Source organism: Tachysurus vachellii, chromosome 2 (assembly GCF_030014155.1).
Source record: "Tachysurus vachellii isolate PV-2020 chromosome 2, HZAU_Pvac_v1, whole genome shotgun sequence".
NCBI lineage: Eukaryota > Metazoa > Chordata > Actinopteri > Siluriformes > Bagridae > Tachysurus > Tachysurus vachellii.
In genome coordinates, this window is record NC_083461.1 from 14,601,828 (window position 1) to 14,615,570 (window position 13,743).

At 38.6% G+C, this 13,743-nt stretch overlaps 1 protein-coding gene across 1 annotated transcript in view; it reads left to right on the forward strand.

Annotated features, from left to right (window-relative positions):
* The window catches only part of atrnl1b (attractin-like 1b), a 98,452-nt gene extending 91,290 nt beyond the window's left edge, over positions 1–7,162 (forward strand). Inside the window, exon 29 of the mRNA XM_060858306.1 lies at positions 4,912–7,162. Within this exon, the coding sequence (XP_060714289.1) occupies positions 4,912–5,036 (125 nt within the window). The 3' untranslated portion in view covers positions 5,037–7,162. The remainder of the gene's footprint in view (positions 1–4,911) is intronic.
* The last annotated feature ends 6,581 nt before the right edge of the window (positions 7,163–13,743 follow it).

The window sequence follows — 13,743 nt, forward strand, 5'->3', positions numbered from 1 at the left end:
TAGACTCAACAATGCTAGGCTAGCAAACACGTAAAAATGTATGTTTTTTTTTTGTTTTTTTTTGCACTGATCAGAATAAAAAGTAGCTTTTTGTCGTTTTTGACATTGGTGACGCTGTAAATACAACCCAGTGAAGCACCACATGGTGTACTGCTCATCAGCCTCGAGGGTAAGAAGGTGAGACCTAACTAGTGGGCAATCTTTCCAGAAAACTGCACTGAATCAATGCAAAAAAGTGCATTGTTTAAAATGTTTCACCCACATAAATCACGTTAACACACACTTACCGCTAGACATGTCTCAGTCCTCGTTTCCGGCATTTGTGTGCTTTTAGTGTGTGGATGTGAAAACTAATTTGAGTAACGCGTTAAGCATTTCTCCTCCCGATGTGCCCCCTCACGATTCTGACGGAGACTTGAAGGTGCTAAAAGCACGGTGGACACCTCATTGCCTCTCAGTGCTAACACTCAGACCTTTTTTTTTTAAATCGGCAACAGGTTGAGTCACAAATAATGTCTAAAAACAGCATGTGCCCACTTTATGTACTGTATCTAGGTTCCTGTGAAAGATGGAGGAACTTGCCATAATATTGACTCATTTTGCCTTAAGTTTGCTGTTTTCTTTTTCGTACAAGTTTAATTGCTTCACCTTGCTCACCGGGTTTATGTTTTGATGGCTTATCTTTTAATGTATTTGCTTGCTATAATGAGGCATCCAGCTTAGTTACTGTGAAGAAGCAGTTGGAATTAGAAGTCGTCTAAAATGGGACCACGACAGAATTTTAGCAAATGGAGACGCATCATGCTGTAGACATTTTTCTAATGGGTTATTATAGATTTGTTGGAGATGGAAGTACATGTGAACTCTGTGCATATTGTTACATTATTCAGAATAGAAACCTGAGCTGAGACAGGAAGTCAGACCATTGGATCCATGCTAGTGGTTTGAGGGAGATGATGTGTGTATGTTGGTCATATCCTCTTACATCATAGTGACTCACCTCGCTCTTAGTCTTGATGTCTTTGGTCTTGGTTAGAGAATCTCTACCAGGCTCTGTTGTCTTTTCTTGCATGTAAACCGAGACACAGGCTTGTCTCTGTTCTTGACGTTGAGGGTTGCTCCCAAGTGTGTAACAGTGGAGTCAGTTATGAGAATCTGAGAATCTATACTTATGTGCAGATCCTTTCTTCCATTTTTACGTCATTCATTTTTGTTCTAAGATATAAGCATCATCGAGCTGTATCTCGGGATGCTTTTAAGACGGTATGAAGGTTGTGATATGCCGCACAGTATTTCTGAACTTTAGATCAAGATCAAAAACCCTTCTTAGCCTTGGAAGGTCTTGGCTAGTCATCTAGCTGTTTTAGTTTATCAAGCTAATATGTAAATTACTTAATAAAATCAAAATGAATGCACTAAAGTTAAACTGCAATTTTACGCTCTTCTATGCTTGCAAATCATGTTAAACCCTGAACTAGGTGCTGTTGCTATGGAAGCTTGAGAAAGGTTTCCAAACTTGCTACCAGTCATTGTTTTCACAAAGAGATGTTAAACACTAAAATATACAGCAATTGTGTTTATTTTTATTTTCTATGTTTTTTTGAATACAAAATCCCAGAAATGTTCCATTTATGCCTGCTTTAATAAACTTTTCCGCTGTAAGTGATGGTGCTGGCAGAACGTCTGAGCCAGAGAAAAGCTTGTTTATTCCTTCCTCTCACAGCAAGACTGTCAATCAACGTGCTGCTTTATGAAACCTCAGCTCAGCTTCCTTATCACAAACTGACTGATCTGGAAAAACCTCCTGTTTCAGTGCATCTCCTAATAGTCCTTGTTGACAAGCATACCGACTCAAAACGCTACTACTGCCATTGTGCAACAGCAGAAGAATCAGCCTTTCATTTTGAAGGGCGGCTGTTTCATGTCATCTTGTTGTGCTTTGTCATTAGAGGCAAAGCAGAGTGAAAGAGGCAAAGAATATTCTCTAAAATGGAAGCTAATGCTCAGCAGATATCTTTGTCCTGTCAAAGCAAAAAAAAAAAAAAAAAAGCACGTTCTGTGCTTTTTAAATGTATGAACCTGTAGAGCTGCATGGGTGTAAAGGAAGTCAGCGTATGATTTCAGAGTGCAGTGCAGTCATGAAGGCTGTCATCTCCATGCAGCTGCACATCTCCCACTACAGACCATGAAGACAACACTGTTTTATTCAGTTGTGTCAACTGCTTGCAGCTTTATTAGATCACTCACTGCTGTAATGTACTTGCAAAGATTCGGTCAGCGTCATATGACACCGGAATCTTGACTATAACCTACTGATCCTGCTATCATCATGTGCTTCCTGTTGATAGCAATACAGATAAGCAAGTGAGCCGGTGACTCTTATGTACTGCAACAAAAAAAAAATTTTTTAGTCATACCAGTGCTCTAAAATGAATATTAATGGTTTAAAATAAATGGACTCCTACACTCGGATTCTGCATCTGATGACTCTTCCAGTCAGAGCAAAAGAAAGTTGGCTTCTGTGGAAACTTCATTAAAAAGCAAATTAAAAAATGTAAATTAAATGTTTTTTTATTTTTTTTTTTTTTTTTTTTTTTTTTTTTTGGTAAGTGGGAAAGGCATCCCTGATTTTAAAAACTTTGTGTATTAAGTTAAACATCAGCAACATTAAAAGCAAACACGTGAGTGATTTATGCTATAACCCATTACTGACATATCTGATATTTGCATTGTTTCATCTTCTACCGTAATTTCCGGACTATTGAGCGCACCTGAATATAAGCCTCACCCACTGAATTAACTTTACACAGGCTTTAACGAAAAACGGCTTGTAACAAAAAATAAATAGGCTTTAACGAAACACGGCTTGTAACAAAAATAAAAAATTAGCAGTAAACAGAAGCCTACCAAGAAAGTCATTGGTCACTATCTTCCTCCTCCTGTGCACTGAAACCACTGAAGTCATCTCCTTCGGTGTCGGAGTTAAAGGTAGGGTCTCTGATGTTTAAGAAATGCTTCAGAAAACTGAGTGGGACCGTGTTAATACAGGATCAGATATCCAGCGCTGGAGAGAACTGAAGGAGCGGGAAGTTGGCCGAGTCAATAACTCCTGAACTCTGTTACTACACAAATAACACCTCTTTTCTATTGTAGTAATGTAGAGAGGCAGCTACAACCGCGTTTTGTGTAGTAACAGCGTTTAGCTCAGGAGTTATTGACTCGGGAAACTCCAATCTGTGAATATGCGGCCATCTTCCTGCTCCTTCAGTTCTCTCCTGCGCTGGAAAGCTGATCCTATAATAACACGGGTACTACTTCTTGCCTTATCGTAAGCCTTTCTTTGCTTTCTTTCTTTGTTTTTACTCTCCAAGTCAGTGTTAAAACCGCATGTCACACGCGCACTGAACACACTCTCGGCCGCGTATTGACAAGACCCGCTCCTTTCTGCTCACGTTTGTTTTGATTTTTGTTTTGATTTTTAGTTTGTGGTCTCAACTCAGTTTTCTGAAAGCATTTCTCAAACATCGGAGAATCTACCTTTAACCCGTTCGGCAATTTCATTGGTCTAATGAAAGCTTCATGCTGCCAAAAAACTGAGCATGTCACAGAATGTGTTTTTTGGAAGAAAAAAAAAAAATTGAAAGCTGGAAAAATGTTATATTTTAGTCATATATTAGCCGCATCATTGTTTAAGCCGCAAGGTTCAAAGCGTGGGAAAAAATTTACGGTAAAAATACGGTAATTATTTCAAAATGATTTACAAGGCTTCAGGTGTAGGGAGCAGCTCCAGGTCACTAATGCTGGGATTGATCGTTAAAGCATCACAAAACACCTTGCAGCATAGACTGGACATGAGCTCTCAGGGACATGATTTGTGTATCTTGGCTAGCAAAATACATGGTGTAGCAAGTTTTGTCAGCTAAATGTTTTAGTCCAATAAACAATATAAAAAAAAACATTGGCTGAATATTTTGGGAATTACTTATCCACTAAACTAGACACTGTTGTAGCTTCTTGGCACATGTTGACATTTTCTCTACTCTAGTTCATGACTAATGAATCAAATAAATTGAAGCAGGTTGAAATTACAGTCTTAGAGTCAGTTTGTTCTTGGATGTAAATCCTGGTTGCTTGGAACAGCCATGGCTTCAGCTTGGCAAGTTAAATCCAATTCATTATGGCCACCCGTTCCTGAAGTAATTAATTGTTCCACTCAGATAATTGTATCGCTGAAATAGCAGGGCTCCCTGCACCAGGTCATGGCTGTTTTGTTTTGGGCTTGATTTGTGAGATGGCACAGAGAGAAATGTTCTGGGGATCGTGTCTATGGCTCTTTCTCTTTCTCAGCCTTTTTTGCTGCCATGAAGCACAGCAGTAGGGCACACTGGGCTCTGGGCCATATTTTATACACACCAGAGATGTGTGAGGGATATCCCATAAAGCAACAAATCCATGATGGATAAAAAAAGATCATGTACTTGCTGGAATTGGTGCTTTGTTCTAACATTGGATTCATTATTTGGAAAATCCTGAAAATGGATTTTCACTGAACTGACTCAGATTTGGTTTCTTTAATCCAGCTGTATATCTATATATAAGTAGCCAATATTAGACCTGTGTCATAGTGGTGTCTACTGGTTCGGACCTTTAACATTGATGCTTGTGTTTCTGTTCCTTTTCTCTCTCTCTTTTTTTTTTTTTACAATTTAAATAGTACAAGAAGCGTTTGACTTGTTTTTCCCAATAGCTAGACCATGTTTACACAGCCTCTGCTGCTATCAGTGGTGTTCATTTGTTTTCATATTATGTATGAAATAATAATAATTATATGCAATCTTCCTTGGTATGATTGGAATCCAGCAGCAATTTAAACTTGCCTTTTCTTTCTCCCATTTGTTTGTGTTTCTACAGGTATTGCTATAGCCAGTGCACTGATCGACACCTCACAACAGAAGCCCATGGACTTTAAAGAGAAGAATCCAGGCTTAAAGAACCGAAAAGCTCTGCCTACAGCTCACCAGGGCACCTGTGTGTGAGGCTCATTCCCCTTGTGTCTGCCATCTTACCTGAAAAGTCCTTTTTCCAAAGAGCTGTGCTTTGTTCCACTGCTGTGGGGCATCGGCAGCATCTGTTTCCACAGAGAGACCCCAATGATGGGGTTTTGCTAGGTAGCAGAGTGCTTCGTCCGCCTCCTCCTCCTCTTTAACACTAAACCTATATCAAACTCCTCCTGCACTAAAGCATGTGGATCTCTCAACACATTTCACTATTCCTTCTGGTGATCAGCTATGTCTCCCTAGAAGTCTTTTTTGGACAGAGCAGAAAACATTTTCCAAAGTCTCTAAATTCAGTCCTATCTGAGGTTCAAGGCTCTAGTCTGGACCTCCTTAAACAGCTTCATAGTCTTTTGAGCTGGACTGTAATCTGTAAAAAAAAACAAAAAACAAAAACAAAAAAACTGGCCTGACTCCTCTCCCCTACAGCAGTGAGACTGCCGTCCTTCTCATCTGGTTTGTACCTTATAGTGAGGACAGAAGAAGTGTGAGATCTCCACTGCTTACCCAGCAGTTGAGCCTTTCACAGGTGACATTATAGACTTTTGAAGGTATTGTATATGGGTGTAAAGCCCGTTTCTTTGCTTGCCAAGTACACTCTGTGTTAGCTAAAAAGCTTCTTATTTACCATTAAATGCATTTGTAACCAGTTGGGCTTTTCTAGTTCAAATCCAGCAAGTTCTGTCTTACGTAGCACAGAATAGCTGTTAGGTTTGTTTAAGCTAACGAAGTTTTGCTGCTGGTTATATATAAGATTCGAAAGAAATCGATCATTTTTGACTAAAAAAATAACATATAGCAAAGTTTCTATGTTTCATCTGTCTGCTATTCTTGCAGAGCTTTTGCATGACATACACACTAGATGCTTTAAAAGTCTTTAAGGCCGAAAAAGAGTCTATATTGTTTTAGCCTATAAAACAGTGGTTGGGAAAAAACAGTCAGTCACATGTGACATTTCCAGCCATAGAAGCCGACACTGATGTGATGAACTTGTTTAAATGAGATGTAACACGGTGGCTCAGTTGTATAGTATTCTTATTATCTAATGTTACTGAAAACACGACTAGGAAAGCTTCTGTCTTAATTGTTTTTTTATTGTTTTGTTTTTTTGTTAATTTTTTTTATTTATTTTTTTTTTGAGAATGGCTTGGTACTGATTGAAAAAAGGATCGTCTTGTGGTAAAACATTTCTTTATAATGGATTGTCAGTCTCTTACGTTTCACATATTGTGAATGCAGCAGTTGGACTTTGGTTAAGGGCACTGTTGAGGCTGTCAGTGATGGAATTTAACTCCACATGCTTCATCCTGATCTCACAGGAATCCCACCAGGACAGGCTTTTCCACAACCCATGCACTTTCTTCCTCCAGCTGAGAGCGAGCCATTAGCAATATTACCAATACAGGACCTGAAGAAGAACGCTTGTGAGGAAGTGTACTGCGCTCTTCCCCTCATGTGCTTGTGTAACCCACAAACAACTCAAATGTGAATCACTTGCTTCTTCATCTAGATATTCTAATGGTTATGTTCACATCTGGTTTTATTCTTTTTTTTTTTTTGTTTTTGTTTTTATTAAAGAACATTTAAAGGTCACATTTCTTTTAGGTCCATGCTTTGTACAATACCCATTGTGGTGGTGATGATGATGATGATGATGATGATGATGATAAACCATGTCTTTTACAATGTATGTGAGAGAAATGTTAGTTTTGTTTTGATAACTGATTCTTGTGTAATACCTCTGTTTTGTACTTTAGTCGTTGACGTCCTGTAACTAGCTTTATTAACCAGTTTTTCTTATTCTGCATACAGTTGCAGTTTATTGCAGCTGTTCGAGGAGACTACTTTGGGCATTTGTAGTTACTTTCAGAAGTCTTCTGTGAATATGAACGATATTTTGATCAGGTTTTTTTATTTCAAGCCTGCTTTTGAATGCGAGTAGTTGTATGCCGTAGGAGCACAATGTACAGTCCCGTTACACAGGAATCTCACTGTAAATTGTCACAAAATGTGGAATATGAATGAAACACTCATTCTTAAGTGCATATCATTCATCTTCAGTGTATTTTAAAGATGGACTGAAAAATAAAACATGATTCATAGGGCCACTGATGTTTTGCACTTTTTGTGTTAACATGAAAAACTGTTACTTTTATCTTTTATTATTCCCATTTGCAGTTTTAAACCTAATCACTGTTGCCAGGTCTGTGATTATCCAACACAGCAGAGATACTTTGAACTGTAACTGTTGAATTTTTTTTTATTGGCTTTGCTTCAGACGTTAGACACTTTGCATTCATTATGTTAAGTCAAAAAAGGAAAAAGGTTTTATTTTTTTTCATGGAAACCATAAATGCATTAATAATGGGTTTGTGATTCATAATGTGGTTTTATTGAGCTCCTGAGTAGCGCAAGAGAAAAAGCATTCACCCTGATGTCAGGGGATAGCAAATCTAAATCCTGTCATAGCCAACCAGCCCTCAAGAGAGGAAAATTTGCCTGTGCTTTCTGGGTGAGACAGATAGGATTCTCTCTCAATGACTATCATCTACCATCACTGAGCACTTTATTAAGAAAACTATACTTATACTGGCCGAGTCTCCCTTTGCTCTCAAGAGCCTCAGCTTTTCATGGCATAGATTCCACAAGATGTTGGACACAATCTTTTGAGATTCTGGTCCACATCGACTGCATCACACTGCTTCAGGTTGCTTTATGCCCTTGTTGCAGATTTTTCAGGTTCGTCTGTATCCCAAATGTTGATCTATTGGATTCAGATAGACACTCACAACATTCCGCACACCAACACAGCATCTCCACCAGCCTGGACTGTTGACACAAGGTAGATACAGTACAAGCATTTATGCTGTTGGTGTAACTGTCTCTTTTAGATGTGCTTATAACCACTACAGCCTCAGATTTCTGTTATTGGCTGTCAGAAGTTCACCCCAACTTGTTCTTCTGCTGTTGTAGCTCATCTGCCTCAAGGTTTAACATGTAGTGCATTCTGTTTTGTTGTTTTTCTTCCCTATCAGAGTAATTATCTGAGTTACTATAGCCTTTCTGTCAGCTTGAATCAGTCTGAGCTCTCCGGTCAACAAGGTGTTTCTCCTGCAAAACCGCTGCTCACTGGATGATGTCTCATTCTGGGTAAAATCTAGAGACTGTTGTGTGTAAATCCCAGATCAGCAGTTATAGAAATACTTAAACCAGCCCAAATGACACCACCATATAATAGGATTACATTTTTCCCTTTTCCGATGGTTCATGTGAACATTAACCGAAACTGGTGGCCGGGATTTTATGCATTGCACGGCTGTCTCTGATTGGCTCATTAGATAACAGCAATGATGAGTAGGTATGCAGGTGATCCAAATAAAAGTGCCCAGTGAGTGTATGTGGTCTGACGGCCTTAAATGTCTTATTTTCTGCTGGTGTATAGGCTGTTTTATGAAGATCTGGCACCTCTGAGACTGAACAACATTCCAAAAAGCAGAACGTCTTTAACCTGACTGCTCAGCGTTCGTTATTTGTGGTAGAAATGACTACAATAATCGAGTCTGTCTTTTGTTTTTTTTTATTTTATTTTAGATACTTGGTATTTTACACAGAAGATGAGTTGACTTGAGTTTTGGGACTTTCTGTCTCTTTCTCAATTACTCAGACCTGCGTACCTCGGTGCATGTGTGTCACTAAACTCTAATTAGACGGGGAATCTGCTCAGGTGTAAACGTTGCCCAAAGTGACAGAGACTGAGTGAACTGTCACTGCTGACTAATGTTCATAAACACACTCCGGGGAGCAGTGTGAATAACTCCTTGCACCTTTGTGGATGTGTGTGTGAGGATGTGTGTAGCCTGTTGCTCAAGAATGACGGAAACAACCTGAACGCAGATCTGTGTTTCACAGGCTTCGATTTAACACGGCAGGGTGGTAATGTCTTACAAATCTGCAGTACACACTCTGACACTGCAGTCTGAATGTCAACTATACATTTAAATATTTCACTATATATTTATCCCTTAATTTAATTAATAAAGTGTCTTTTAACTTTGCACTGGAGCCGGCTGATTATTATCTCAAAACATGTTCTTCCTGGCCAGACTATTACATTAACACACAATTTAAAGATATTAAACATCTTTCTGTAATGTTTTGTATTTTCTGCATTTGCTCATCTGGTAGTGCCATGATAAACACTTATTATTTAAAAAAAAAAACAATAAAAACACAGCTTTTCCTGTTCGTGTGTGTGTGTGTGTCTGTGACTGGTTGGGGCTTTTTGATTACACCATTTTTGATGCTCCTCTTCAGAATACTAAGCTAACAGCTACTTATAGAAACACGCAGCGTTTTGCATTTTGTCTTGCCGACTGTCTTAAAATTCATAAAACATTCAGATGGAAATGCGTCTTTCTTTCACTTTCTCTCCTCACCTCCTTTTCAGGAACGAGGATCAAATAGCATTTCCATGGAGATGAATCTGTCAGCGGCAGCGTTATAACTCACAGTGAGTGTCTGTTCCGGGTTTCTGTATGTCTCGGATGGATGTGTCAGCAGCCGAGTGGAGTGAGGGATCCCTCTGCTCTTCTAGCTTCAGGAGAAGCCCACCTTAAATCAAGGTGTCTGCCGCTAACATTAAGAGATATTAATGAGTGTGTGGTTTACTGCTAATACAGAGGGTGAGACAGACAGTGAATGATGGTATGGTGATATCACTTATCTTCTCTCAGTGCCTTAACCACAAGGAACAGTAAATCTCTCTCTCTCTCTCTCTCTCTCTCTCTCACACACACACACATTCACACCTATTTTAGAAAGCAAGGATTGCTCTTGTGGGAAGAAATTTTATTGTAGAGCATTTAACCCTTGGGTTCATTTTATATATATATATATATAATATTTAAAAATATGATTGATTATGCAAAAGATTTTTTTGTCATGGTCACATGAAGTCATTAATTATCACAGTTGTTTGACTCCTCTTTAAAACCCAATGATAACTGAAATCATCTAAACAACCCTGACCAAACAACCCTGATTGGCCACATTATAAACACGCAGAGGTTTAAATGGGTAATAAAGGGATGTTTTCACACCTGTGACTCATTGTAATTGTAATTGGTGTCTGTGGATAAATAGTTACTGAGTTTCTCAGCCCATGAGAAGATGCACTGACTTGGCTGGATACTGCACCATGGGGAAGAGAAAAGAGCTGCCAATGGACCTGCGTAATAAGGTCGTTGAACTTAGAGCAGGAAAAGGATATAAAAAGATATCTCATCTCTTGAAAATGCCAGGCACTTATGTTCAAATTTGGATAGTGGTGGAAATTAAGAGGTTCTGTTGACGCTAAGCCACAGTCAGGTAGAACAAGAAAGATTCTACTACCAGAAGAATTGTTCGGGACGCAGAGAATAACCCACAAACAACTTTGAGAGAAATACAGGCTGCGCTGGAAAAAAGTGGTGGTGTTTCAAGGAACACGATAAGGAGGTATTTGAACACAAATGACCTGCATGGACAAGTTGCCAGGAGAAAGCTGTTATACCAGACAGCACATAGACAAGCCTTACAGTTTCTGGAGCAGAGTCATTTGGACCATAAACGCTATGTTTGGAGAGGAGTCAACAAGGCCTACAGTGAAAAGCACACCGTCCCCACTGTAAAGCATGGTGGTGGAGCTCTTATGTTTAGGGGCTGTGTGAGCTCCAGTTGCACAGAGTAGTTAGTAAAAATTGATGGCAAAATGAATGCAGCATGTTATCAGAAAATACTGGCAGACAACTTGCATTATTCCGCATGAAAGCTGCACATGGGACGCTCACGGATGTTCCAACATGACCATGAACTATAGTAAGGAAAGGTTGACCCTCCAATGGCTAAAAGGTGAAGGTTCTGGAGGCCATCACTGTCTCCTGACCTCAATATTATTGAGCTACTGTGGGGAGATCTCAGAAGTGCAGTTTGTGCAAAACAACCAAATATTTACAGGAACTGGAGGCATTTTGCCAAGAAGAATGGGCAGCTATACCACCTGAGAGAATTAAAGATCAGAATTAAAGATTTTTGCCTTACATATTAACGTGAGTCCTATAAGAAATAAAATAAATTAGTTTTGCCTCCTCACTCCGTTTTCTTTGAAAAATGGTACACATCCTGCACATTTCTCCCAAGATATGCAAACTTGTCATTTATTTTATATATAATATACAGTCAAGCCGCAAATTATTCATACCCCTGGCAAATTCTGACTTAAAGTTACTTTTATTCAACCAGCAAGTTTTTTCTTGATTAGAAATGACACAGGCGTCTCCAAGAAGATAAGACGATGTACAAGAGGCATCATTGTGGAAAAAATTATTACTCATCTTTTGTTTACATTTGAACAAAAAGTGGCATGTCCAAAATTATTCATTATATATATATATATATATATATATATATATATATATATATATATAATGTATATATATGTATATGTATATATATATGTATATGTATATATATATATATGTGTGTGTGTATATATATATATATATATATATATATATATATATATATATATATATATATATATATATATATAAACACCATCAAATAATAAAGAAGTCGTCAAAAGTTGCTGCTTTAAAACTGATTGCAAAGAAATCTACTGAGTATTATTGTCCAGCTTTTGTGCTTATTTATTCCTTTATTTATTTTTTCCTTTATTGTCACAAAGAGTGACTATTGGGACTGCTTTATGAATATTAATGAGCAGTGGGAGGAGTCATTGCAAATTAGAAGCCTTTATTTTTATTTTGTCACGCATGCATTACAGCATCGTGACATTCTTTCTTCGCCTATCCCAGCTTTTGAGAGGTTGGGGACAGAGTGCAGGGTCAGCCATGATTCAGTGCCTCTGGAGCAGTGAGGTTTAGGGGCCTTGCTCAAGGGCCCAAAAGTGGCAGCTGGAACCATGATCCTCTAATCAAAATCTCAGAGTCTTAAACATTTGAGCCACCACTGCCCAGTATAGAGATGTTAGATTTTTTTTGTTTCAAATACTGTACACACCCATAAGGTGTTTTGTCATGATCTACATACTTGATAACATATCTCCATTCTCGCAGCAATTTAATCAATATTTATGGGAATGAGGGTGGGAGGGTAAATAAGAGATGGACAGTGACTTACCAATTTTAGGTTTTATATTCATAAAGTCCTTTGCTCTCATTTATTATTATTTTGCTCTTACAGTTTAATGTTGGGGAAAAAAATATTAATGGTGTTCCACATTTGGTTAAAATATTAAAATATCCAACAAGACATTTTGGCTAGAAGAGAACACAAGAGTTAAAGCTAAAGCACATTTACTCAAGCACCCTGTTGAGTATTTGATGGAAATGCCATCTTGCTGAGCAGCATTTTACTTGAGTGTAGGCTGAGCACTCAGTTCCTGTGAAGTGAAATGTGCTCGTGGTCAATCAAGCAACGACTCGTACATAGTAATTTTCCTTCTTTCCTCAGGTTGTACAAGCTCTTCTTTAGATATTGCATATGCACTTAGCTTGGCCTTTGTTCTGCTTTGTTTTCTGTCAGCGCCCTCAGACGCTTCTTTATTCCAACTTTCTTGAGCATCTTCTGAAATGAGTCTCGAACTCTGCTTGAAAATTGACAAGCAGCTGACCTTGCAGAGCAGATAAATGCCCCGGCTCAGCCCTCGCTGTGCTGCTGTCATTTCTTTCCTAACGTCTTTTTTTTTTTGCTTGCAGGCTGCAAATTGCATAGCCGAAGCGGATCTGGTCACAAAGGCTTTGCTTATCCTCCGGCGTTGTAGTTGCCTAAAATGAGCATGGAGGATGTGCGCACATACAACCTCATTATTCTTGTTTACAGTAACAATAAGTCCCTTGTGAGCTTCATGTGTCCCTTGTCCAGCCTTAGTGACCTCCTGACTATCAGCAGAGCTCATATTTTTTCCCCCGTAGATTGGTGCTTGTTTGCAGGATGTCTTATGTTGTGCTGCTCTTGTGGCTCGATGTGCTTGCTGAAATCATAGCTTTAGAGGTGAATGGGTGATCTGTGAGTAGTGATTTTCACAAAAGCTTCTCAGAATTTAGATCAATTTAGCAATTTGCTCAATGCATTACAATATTTTTTGACTTTCACATTGTGGAAGGTTAAGATTCCTTCATAGCTAAACAGTGACATTTACTACCTTTTTCTTTTCTATAGCACTCTATAGCCATTTGTTCTTTCTTTCCTCTCATCTGTAATTGTCACTTGATCTTATGTAACGTTGTGCATGGAGCAGAAGTAGTCACTCGAAAACAATTTGAAAGCTTTCTCAGACTTTTTTATTTATTTATTTTTTTCCCCACCAGGTTTTTACAGATCCATTTCAACCGAGCTTCACTTGCCTTTCTGAGCACATCTCCTTCCATCTATGTTCCTGTGTTGAACGAGTGAATGGCTTTCACTTTTTAGTTTGGAGTTTGCAGAAATGGGGTCAAACTTTGTCACCATTATCAGTACGTCAAATCCTTATCCCGGCTTATTACCTGTGCCCTTCTCCAGCTCTGAGGAGAAATCATCTCAGCACACATGTTTTTGGTAGATCTCTCAAGCCAGATACACACAGCGTGACATTTACTGCACACAATAACATTTATTAAGAAAAAAAAAAAGCAACGTGTTTATGTTG